Source organism: Taeniopygia guttata, chromosome 1, assembly GCF_048771995.1.
Source record: "Taeniopygia guttata chromosome 1, bTaeGut7.mat, whole genome shotgun sequence".
In the NCBI taxonomy this organism is placed as follows: Eukaryota; Metazoa; Chordata; class Aves; order Passeriformes; family Estrildidae; genus Taeniopygia; species Taeniopygia guttata.
Genome location: NC_133024.1, coordinates 113,388,139 through 113,398,677, shown reverse-complemented (window position 1 = coordinate 113,398,677; position 10,539 = coordinate 113,388,139). Strand labels below are relative to the sequence as shown.

Sequence of the window (10,539 nt, the reverse complement as noted above, 5' to 3'; positions counted from 1 at the left end):
GGGGAGGAGAAAATATGGGGGAACTGTTGTCCCAAAAATGAGAAACTTTTGTTCTTTTAGTCCTTAACAAAGCATCCTTAAAAGAGAACTCTATGAGCAGTTTCAGTCCAGTAATAAAAGCACTATAACATAAAAAAGGTGTCACAATAGCAGATTTTCCCTGGGCAGCTGCCATGTGTGACATGGAAACACAAAAAATTGCAATTGTGTTTCCTGGGGGTCTATGGCACAGGAGAGACTCCTTTCTCCCTCAATAAACTAAAAATTAATCATCTAAAGAGTAGTAACAATCAGAAATCCAAAGTTGTGTCTCACTGTGTTTCAGTAGAAATTAAATGTTTTAGAAAGTTTCCATCCTAAATTCTGTGCGTGTTCATTTTATTGTAGTTGTAAAGCAATAAAGTTTTTGTTCCCTTTGTTTTTAAGCTCGAGCCTGCTCTGCTCTGCTCCTGATCACATCCCACAGCACACATTTAGGGAGGGTTTATTTTCCTGATCCCATCCCACAGCACACATTTAGGGAGGGTTTATTTTCAGAAGGGCACTAGCACTGTGCCAGAATCAAACCAGAACAAATCCTACCTGGAATACTGAATGAGATTTTTCCTCTAAATTCAGCCAGAAAACCCAACTTCAGATCTACATTCATACCAAAGTAATTTTTACCAAATCTTAAAAAATTCCAGAGCAGCTGATGATCATTTTGACAGATTTCTAAAGAACTGGCATAAGATTTTGCAGGCAAATTCTCAAAATTTTATTGTCTTTCAATGAAATAACAAAATTTTAAACTCAATTCTCTGCTGAAGTTAGTTACAAGCTTAATAAATAATGAGGTTCTGGGCTTTATAATAGGCCTAAATAACATTGAGTCCCAGACATAACACAATTTATGACACTTGGGAGAAGGGAAATAAACTTCACTGTTTATTTTTATGAAGTAAAATTCACTGTTTAGAAAACATCTGAACCACTTAACCTTGGGTTTTAACAGCATGGACCTGTCACTTCCTCTATTTCCTGCTACTCCCTTGAACTTTGTTGTCAGTGTTCTTAAAAATAAGTTTAAAAAAGTAATTTCAAGCCTTGTTTCAGCAAATCTTCACAACCCACCTTTATTATTTTTGGTAACTCAGTAAATCTGATATTTTGGGGGGGTGGGGGGATCAACAGGTTTAGCTGAAAAAATAATTGTGTGAAGGAAAATGGAGAATTTATCACCTCAACCCAGGAGAAACCTCCCAGAATCACAGGAAAATGGTGAAGATGGAAAAATCAGCCACATTTTATTAATATTTACAAAGGCAAATGATATATTTACAATGCAAACATTTCCAGTTAACAATTCAAAAAAGATCCTCAAGTGTTTGACTGGCAAAACACATTTTTCTCTCCCTGAATTAAAAGAAAAATAGAATTAAACTGTTTAAAAGCTGCTTTTTTTCCCTCTCAGAGGGGAATTCCAAGCAAAAAGCTTGCAAGTAACAGAACACTTTTCAACCAACTTTTTTAATTTTTAAAGAACAACCAGATAAATTACTGGGGCATAATTTTCAGAGCAATGCAGGTTAATAAGGTGCATAATAACAATAATAAAGCCATATTAATTTAATTAGAAATTCACGGGAAAAAAAGCTGAAAGAGTTGGGTTTTTTTTGGTTTTTTTTTTATCTCAGAGAGGTTTTAATTGTCTCTCAGTAATTTTTATCAATCCTTTGTCCAAACAGATTTTAGTAAAAACTATCTGCTATTGCAGATGCCTTTTTCAGGGAGGAAGAACATCCTGTTGACTTCACTGATGGGAATATCCCTCAGGGCTGGAATTGCCTCCTCCTGGAATTTCTTCTGCTGCTGCTTTTTTGCAAAGTTATCTACAAAAGATAAGGAGAGCACTTCATAGTTTCCAGGTCCTTTTCTTCCAAGAATATGATATAAGTTTATAATGCAGCACTATAAATTTAGCTTACTTTAAAACACGCTGAAAACCCCACCAGGGCTTCCAATAAATCAAATATTTAAAGGCTCAAATTTTGGGGTTTATCCTCTATAGATTTCCAGAATTCTCAGTGAAGGATCCAACTTTTCAATAAGCAGTAAAATTACCTGTGATGGTGTGAGTGGAGTTGAGTGGAGCTGTGCTCATCATGTTAATCCCAAAAAGCAAAATATAACCAATTCCTACAGCCACCAGGAGATAAACTGGCAGAGCAACTGCCCAGTACCTGAAAAAAAGGATTTGAAATTTATATTTAGTAACAAATGCTTACTAATGAATCAGCTTTAATTGTTGGCATTGTATCTGTGATGAATTTCTCCAAGAGGAAAAGAAGCAGCACCTCTGATTATGAATCCTGACTCCACTGGAGCTACTGATAAACCATCAGATAAATTCCTTCAAAAAGGTCTTTATTGTTTAATTATGCCCTACATTTTACTGTATTTCCACTAGCAAACTTCCTAAAAAGCAAAATGTCAAACTTATCCAAAAAGTCCCAATATTATTTATTTCATGGCACAACAAAACATTATCACCTTAGCTACATTAAAAAAATGCTTTAGAAACATTACAATTATTTATCATCAGGGGGAAATTGATTTTATTCTAGGCCCTTATTTAAAAATAAAGTTTTTTATTTGAAAATAACTAAATTTATTTTATTGGTTGAACTTACTTTTGAGGCCAGTATGTCAGTCCCAGAGAGAAGAGCCAAGTCTCAGGAATATAAGCCCAGATAAGGTACAAAACTGCACAACAGAATCAAAAGGTCACAATAAGACTGATGGCGTTTTAGACTTCCTAAATTTTGCTTTTATTTAAACCAAAACACCTCTCCCAAAAGATTACAGAATTTGCCTCTCAGACACAAATCCTGTCAGCCCCTGGTTACACGGGAACAGTTTTGTGTTTAACATTAATTTCTGATTTCCTATGAAGACAGACAAGAATTTACTCCAAATTAAACTGCAGAACAATAAAGAAAAAAACAACCAAACCACCCCCAAGCACCTCAACAAAAAGAAACCAAAGGAATCTGAACAAATATTAAAGCAGAGAATGATCACACAGAGGTCATTTAATGGGAAGGAAACCGGGTGGAATTGTAGTGTTTGGATGGAACTGTAATGAAAATTACTGAAAATCCTTCCTGATTCTTCTTGGGGGGCAGTTGAGCCCAACTCCCCCTCGTTTCTCACTGCCTACAGCAGGATCCTGCACTGAAGGACATTTGCAGCGCCTTTTCTTGTGCTGAAAAAGTGTTTTCTACCCTCTCAAACCCTGGATCCCCAGTGAAATGAAGAACCCATCACATCAGCAGAGAAAAGCTGATGGAACCTGAAATATTTTACACTTCTGTTGACCAGATTATGTTTTTTTCATTATTTTGGTGGGGAAGGTAACACCACAACTACCTCCAGCGCTTAGTGAATGTGAAAATATGCGTGATTGGAGTGAAAAACGGATTTTAAACGGGAAAGCAAAGCAGCACCGCGGGGTGATGGATTCGGCTGCGCGATACTCACTGAAGCCAAACCACGAGCCCAAAAAAAGCGCAAATCCATAAATTGCCCTTTCTGGCAGCGGGGCCGGAGAGTTCTCAACCATGCTGGGCTCTTGCCTTTAACTTCGCGGGGAGGGCGGAGAAGGGGACACGAGGGGATCAGAGATAAGGGATGGCAGAGATAGATAAGGGATGGCAGAGATAGATAAGGGATGGCAGAGATAGATAAGGATGGCAGAGATAGATAAGGGATGGCAGAGATAAGGCAGCGCTTTGGGGGGGGGCGGCTGCGGGGGCCGCACCCTTCCCTCCCCACCGCGCCGGGCTCTGCCCCTTGGCTGTCCGGAGGAGGAGGAGGAGGAGGAGGAGGAGGAGGAGGAGGAGGAGGAGGAGGAGGAAGAGGAGGAAGAAGAGGAAGGCGCTCCCTACCGCCGCTCCCGCATCCGCCGCCGCACCGCCCGCATCCGGCCACGCGCGCAGGCGCACGGCCCGCCGATTGGCCGCGGCCCGTGACGTCAGAGGGCGGGCGGCCAATGGGCGGTGCGTCCGGTGGGCGGAGCGCGCTGGGGCGGTGGGAGCGGCGGCGGCGGCGCGGCGGGATCGGAGCGGTGCGTGCGGGATCCGGGCGTGGATACCGGGATACCGGGATACAGGGGTGGAGGGAGGAAGGGAGCGGTGGCCTCTCGGCCGCCTTCCCCCGCGCCTCGCCCAGCCCGGGAGCCCCGGTTTGTGCCCGGCACCGTGAGGCGCGCCCCCGGCCCGCACACGCGGTGCCGTGAGCATCTCCGGGCTCTGGGAGCACCGGCACGGACCGCGTCCCGTTCTCCCCTTCGGCGGGATAACACACGTGAGCGGCGAGCCGCGGTTTTCCGGGATGGGATGGCGGCGGAGGGGGGAGCCCGGGAGCTGCCGGGACGGGGCGGGGTGATCGGCATCCCGGGATGCAGCCGTGATTCCCGGGGGTGCAGCCGTGATTCCCGGGGGTGCAGCCGTGATTCCCGGGGTGCAGCCGTGATTCCCGGGATGCAGCCGTGATTCCCGGGATGCAGCCGTGATTCCCAGGGGTGCAGCCGTGATTCCCGGGGGTGCAGCCGTGATTCCCGGGGTGCAGCCGGGATTCCCGGGGGTGCAGCCGTGATTCCCCGGGGATGCAGCCGTGATTCCCGGGGGTGCAGCCGGGATTCCCGGGGATGCAGCCGTGATTCCCGGGGATGTAGCCCGGGGTGCAGCCGTGATTCCCGGGGATGCAGCCGTGATTCCCGGGGATGTAGCCCGGGGTGCAGCCGTGATTCCCGGGATGCAGCCGAGCTCCTGTCGCAGTGTAGATCAGTCAGTCGCTGCCTGAGCTTTCAGCCGGGTTTAAGATGGCATGTTCAGCTTTTTTCTTTTTTTTTTGAACTTTTCCAGAGGTTAACAGGAGCAGCAGAGTGAGGTTATCGCTGTTGGAAGTGTGGCACAGCTCCTGAGTTTGTCTCTCTGGTGTGTTCCTCATCCTCCTTTTCTCCCAGGCTGATGTGCCATGGCTGATCCTCTGTCCAACCTTGTAGCGGCTCTTTTTGGAGGTGATCCATCCTACTTGGAACTGGTAAGTGGGGTTGGAGCTTGATGGGAAACTTGCAGGATGTTCCAGGGCAGTTTTTACCTGGATCTGGCCTTGGCACAGGTGCCCAGAGGAGCTGGGGCTGCCCCTGGATCCCTGGCAGTGCCCAAGGCCAGGCTGGACACTGGGGCTGGAGCAGCCTGGGACAGTGGGAGGTGTCCCTGCCATGGCAGGGGTTGAGTGGGATGATATTTAAGGTCCCTCCCATCCCAAATCATTCTGGGATTCTCTGATCGCATCTCCAGAGTCCTTCCCAGTGTTCATGAACTCAAGCTGTGTACAGGTACCTCACACTGGCCATGATTCCCTTCCAAAAACCCCAAATTGGGGCAGAGCCAGAGCTGGTGTCCCCTGTGAGCAGGGGGGGACTGATGAGTGCAGCTCCTGCCCAACCTGTTGGTCCTGTGGCCATTCCTGGGCTGCTTCAGCTCAGCCTGGCAAATCAGTCCCTGCAGGGCAAGCAGCTCTGGGCTCCTGGGATTTCAGCTCTTGGCCTGTGGGATTTGAGCTCTTGGCCTGTGGGATTTGAGCTCTTGGCCTGTGGGATTTGAGCTCTTGGCCCGTGGGATTTGAGCTCTTGGCCTGTGGGATTTCGGCTCTTGGCCTGTGGGATTTCGGCTCTTGGCCTGTGGGATTTCGGCTCTTGGCCTGTGGGATTTCGGCTCTTGTCCTGTGGGATTTCGGCTCTTGGCCTGTGGGATTTGAAATCTGGGTTCCTGGGATTTCAGCTCTTGGTCAGTGGGATTTTAGCTCTGGGTTCTTAGGATTTCACCTTTGGGCTCCTGGGATTTCAGCTCCTGTCCTGTGGGGTTTCAGATCTTGGTCAGTGGGATTTCAGCTCTTGGCCCGTGGGGTTTCACCTCTGGGTTCCTGGGATTTTTGGCTCTGGGTTCCTGGGATTTTGGCCCTGGGTTCCTGGGATTTTGGCCCTGGGTTCCTGGGATTTTGGCCCTGGGTTCCTGGGATTTTGGCTCTGGGTTCCTGGGATTTTGGCTCTGGGTTCCTGGGATTTTGGCTCTGGGTTCCTGGGATTTTGGCTCTTGGCCTGTGGGATTTCAGCTCTTGGCCCGTGGGATTTCAGCTCTTGGCCCGTGGGATTTCAGCTCTTGGCCCGTGGGATTTCAGCTCTTGGCCCGTGGGATTTCAGCTCTTGGCCTGTGGGATTTCAGCTCTTGGCCCGTGGGATTTTAGCTCTGTATTCCTGGGATTTCAGCTCTGGTTTCTGGGATTTCAGCCCTGGGTTCCTGGGATTTCAGCTCTTCCCTGTGGGATTTCAGCTCTGTATTCCTGGGATTTCAGCTCTGTATTCCTGGGATTTCCGCTCTTGGCTCCTGGGATTTCAATTCTGGGTTCTGGGATTTCAGCTCTTGGCCTGTGGGATTTCTGCTCTTGGCCTGTGGGATTTCTGCTCTTGGCCTGTGGGATTTCTGCTCTTGGCCTGTGGGATTTCTGCTCTTGGCCTGTGGGATTTCTGCTCTTGGCCTGTGGGATTTCTGCTCTTGGCCTGTGGGATTTCGGCTCTTGTCCTGTGGGGTTTCGGCTCTTGTCCTGTGGGGTTTCGGCTCTTGTCCTGTGGGGTTTCGGCTCTTGTCCTGTGGGGTTTCGGCTCTTGTCCTGTGGGGTTTCAGCTCTTGTCCTGTGGGATTTCTGCTCGGTATTCCTGGGATTTCAGCTCTTGGCCCGTGGGATTTCAGCTCTTGGCCCGTGGATTTCAGCTCTTGGCCCGTGGGATTTCTGCTCGGTATTCCTGGGATTTCTGCTCGGTATTCCTGGGATTTCAGCACTTGGCCTGTGGGATTTCAAATCTGGGTTCTTGGGATTTCAGCTCTTGGTCAGTGGGATTTTAGCTCTGGGTTCTTAGGATTTCACCTTTGGGCTCCTGGGATTTCAGCTCCTGTCCTGTGGGGTTTCAGATCTTGGTCAGTGGGATTTCAACTCTTGGCCCGTGGGATTTTGGCTCTGGGTTCCTGGGATTTTGGCTCTGGGTTCCTGGGATTTCAGCTCTTGGCCTGTGGGATTTCAGCTCTTGGCCTGTGGGATTTCAAATCTGGGTTCTTGGGATTTCAGCTCTTGGCCTGTGGGATTTCAGCTCTTGGCCTGTGGGATTTCAGCTCTTGGCCTGTGGGATTTCAGCTCTTGGCCTGTGGGATTTCAGCTCTTGGCCTGTGGGATTTCAGCTCTTGGCCTGTGGGATTTCAGCTCTGTATTCCTGGGATTTCAGCTCTGTATTCCTGGGATTTCAGCTCTTGGCCTGTGGGATTTGAGCTCTTGTCCTGTGGGGTTTCAGCTCTTCCCTGTGGGATTTCAGCTCTGCACAGTGACTACACCCTTGTCCCTTCTTTGTTCTTCCAATCTCTTCCACTTTTATGCATTTCTTTGTGCCCAAATCTTTCTTTTTTCTTACTTAATCCCAGAATCCCAGACTGGTTAGGGCTGGAAGGGACCTCACAGCCCACCCAGTGCCACCCCTGCCATGGCAGGGACACCTTCCACTGCCCCAGGCTGCTCCAGCCCCAAATCCAGCCTGGCCTTGGGCACTGCCAGGGATCCAGGGGCAGCAGAATTCCATCCCAGCCCTGCCAAGGAACAATTTCTAAATCCCCAAATCCCATCCATCCCTTTCCTCTGGCAGTGGGAGCCATTCCCTGTGGCTCCAGTTCCTGATGAATTTTCCCTCTCGGTTTCTGTTGTGCTTTTTCTGGATAAACTGCAGCACTTTTCTGCTTCCATACATCCAGGAATACTTTCCTTCACTGTTTATTTCCCCTTCTTGCTGTGCTTGGGGAGTCTCAGAAATCCCCAATTTCCATATTTGTGCTGCTTGCAGAGCTCATCAGGAATTATTTATCCGTGTGGCCTTTTGTCCTCCCCAGGCAGGAGGAGTTAAAAGCACAAATTAATTGAATTTCTCCTTTGTCAAACTCTGCCTTTCCAAGGGACTGGTACCAATCTGGAATCTTTGGGAGTCTGGGAGGTGAAGTTTAGGGGGTATTTCAGGATTTTTGTAGATGCTGACACTTTAAAAGCAGCAAAACCTTCCCAGCTCTTCTTTTTTAATTATTATTTTTCTCCTTCCTCTTCTGATGTGAATTTTTAATGCCTGTGATTCCATTCAGAATTTATTTATATCAGTGAAGAATTTTTTGGGTGTTTACTGCTGCCAAAACAAAGCTCTTTTAAGAGTTGGCAGTTGTCTTTCAAGATGAGCTGATTTTTAAATCACAGATGATTTTTTTTTTCCTTTTTGTTATTTTGTATCCTGGCCTGTTAAATACATGAATTTCATGATTTCTTTCTGCATTTCTGTGAAATGATAATGCAGCATTTCCTATGATGCAGAGTGTTCATTAAATCACACATTTATGATGAATAACAGACTTTGTAGGGATTTAAAAATCAGAATAAATAATTTCTTCTTCAGCTTCAAGTGCCCAAATGTGGTTTAAACACCTTAAAATTAACATGAAAAACTAAATCAACTCCCCTTATTTTGCTGTAGGTGGTTTTATTTAAATACACATTCACTCTCAAAATGTAATTACTATTTTTGATTATTTTTTAAAAACCTGTGTTACCTTCTTAAACCTTTAAGTTTAGTCTGGTCCTCTTGAACATGATTTTGCTGCCTGATTTTTGAGTTATTAATTCCTAGAATCTTCTTCTAGTGTGATTGAAAATAATGTTTGAATGAGTAAAACTTTTCCTGTCCATTCATAACCATCAACCTATGGCCATTTTTTTAATGGGGATGCAGGTAAATATTCTTTTTTCCCCCAAACAAAATGCTTTCTTTGTTCCTGGCTTGGCTTTCTCTGTTTGCTTTTTGGCTTTGCAATGTACTAAATGGTAAATATGTTAATATATACATATAATTATGTAAATAATGTGTTTATCTTTAGGGTCGTGGAACGTTTGGACAGGTAGTGCTGCCTAATCCTAAAACAGGTATGGAAACTAAACCAATATTCTTCCATTTCTTGGATCTTTGGATTACCATTTCATTTTATTTTTCCTTATTTTGCTTGAAAACTGGTTCATTATTATTTTTTTAGCAGAAGCATTGTTATATTCTGTTACCCTGAAACAATTCTCATCTATTTCTCCTAATATAACTTAAATATTCAGTAATATTTACATAAATCAGGCAATTAATGCTGTGAGGATGGAGATTCAAGGCTAGTGGTGTTAGCTGTGTGAGTCTAAAGACAACTTCCAGGTTTTTTTTTTTTGTTTTTTTGGGTTTTTTGTGTTTGGGGTGTGGGTTTGTTTTTTTTTTTTTTTTTTTCAGGGAAGGTTTTTGCAGGAATAATTAAACAAAAATTTCCAGTTGCAGAAAAGCAGGTTGCTCAAATTCAAAATTGTATTTTCTGCACAACCCTCTAATTTGTGGGAATAAGCAGATAAACAGCTGTGGAAGGGAATTTTTGTGGGTTTTTTGTGTATTTTTTTGTGCAATTTTTGGTGATTTTTTTTTTTTGTTGTATTTTTGAGTGGTTTTTTGGTCTATTTTTGTGTATTTCCAGAGTCTCAAGTGATGTTGCTCTGCCCTGAGAGTACCTGAACCCACCCCAATAAACTGAATTTCCATTTCCTCCAGAGCACCTGTAGCCGCCTCAATTACCCCATTTAATTTTTAATTCCCATCCCTCCCTCCCTGTTCCATCCGAATTCTGGGAAGTGCAGGATGCTTTTGGGGACAAACCCTGCTGTTTTTGTGCCCTCTTGCCCTGGTTAATTCAATTATTCTTGTCCAGAATAATTCATGGATACAGGTGGAAGAGGCTGCTGTTTTCCCTGGAAAAGAACATTCCCTTCCAGCCCAGCAAGGAGAGGCTGCATTTCTCCATTTTTATCTTATTATTTATTTAATTCAGAATATTTATTATTATTTATCCATTCAGAACACAGGAATGCCAAACCTTCCAGCATTTCTCTATCCATAATTCCATAAAAATCCCCTCTGAAAACCCTCCTCCATGATCAGGTGAGTTCAGAGGGTTCAGATTCCCTTGCTTTGCTTTGTCAGGAATAGAGGCTGGAATCATCCTGAATTTTAAATATTGGGACCTTGGAATGCCTGAAATAATCCTTTATTTTAAGATTTTTTTGTCACTTAGAAATGCCTGTAATAATCCTTTATTTTAAGATTTATTGGTACTTTGTCATGCCTGAAATAATGGCTGATTTTAATATTTATTGGCACTTTGGAATGCCTGAATTAATCCTTTATTTTAATGTTTCCTGGCACTTTGGAATGCCTGAATTGTGCCCTGTAATTCCCATTTTTTTTCCCCCTTGCAGGAGTTGATCCCTGTGAGGTGTGGTGCAGTCAGCCCGTGGAAAAATTAAGGGAATTTTGCAATGTGATCAAAATCAGGATTTTTTGGTCTGTGCTCTACACCAAGGAAAGCACTTCCTTTGTGGATAAATTTTGGTGAG

The 10,539-nt window shown here is 45.1% G+C and overlaps 2 protein-coding genes across 9 annotated transcripts in view; one reads left to right on the top strand and one right to left on the bottom strand.

The window, feature by feature from the left end:
- Nucleotides 1-1,261: 1,261 nt before the first annotated feature.
- PIGP (phosphatidylinositol glycan anchor biosynthesis class P) lies at nucleotides 1,262-4,021 on the bottom strand. 2 transcript variants are annotated; one of them, XM_030284322.4, is made up of 5 exons: nucleotides 3,930-4,021; nucleotides 3,523-3,623; nucleotides 2,673-2,745; nucleotides 2,104-2,222; nucleotides 1,262-1,871 (listed from the first exon to the last, which is right to left on the bottom strand). In XM_030284322.4, the coding sequence occupies exons 2-5, from the start codon at nucleotides 3,602-3,604 to the stop codon at nucleotides 1,741-1,743; spliced, it is 405 nt and encodes a 134-aa protein (XP_030140182.3). In that variant the 5' UTR covers nucleotides 3,605-3,623; nucleotides 3,930-4,021; the 3' UTR covers nucleotides 1,262-1,740. The 2 variants fall into 2 exon arrangements, with proteins under 2 accessions (XP_030140182.3, XP_072792051.1); XM_072935950.1 differs by having other exon boundaries at nucleotides 3,523-3,612; nucleotides 3,930-4,000.
- Nucleotides 3,983-10,539, top strand: part of TTC3 (tetratricopeptide repeat domain 3) — a 59,136-nt gene continuing 52,579 nt past the window's right edge. For 6 of the 7 annotated variants that reach the window (XM_072935926.1, XM_072935915.1, XM_072935913.1 and 3 more), the window contains exons 1-4: nucleotides 3,983-4,108; nucleotides 4,908-5,085; nucleotides 9,000-9,045; nucleotides 10,402-10,534. In XM_072935926.1, the coding sequence (XP_072792027.1) occupies nucleotides 5,020-5,085; nucleotides 9,000-9,045; nucleotides 10,402-10,534 (245 nt within the window). In that variant the 5' untranslated portion in view covers nucleotides 3,983-4,108; nucleotides 4,908-5,019. Of the gene's footprint in view, nucleotides 4,109-4,190; nucleotides 4,348-4,907; nucleotides 5,086-8,999; nucleotides 9,046-10,401; nucleotides 10,535-10,539 lie in introns of those variants that run through there. The other variant, XM_030284245.4, reaches the window with a different exon arrangement.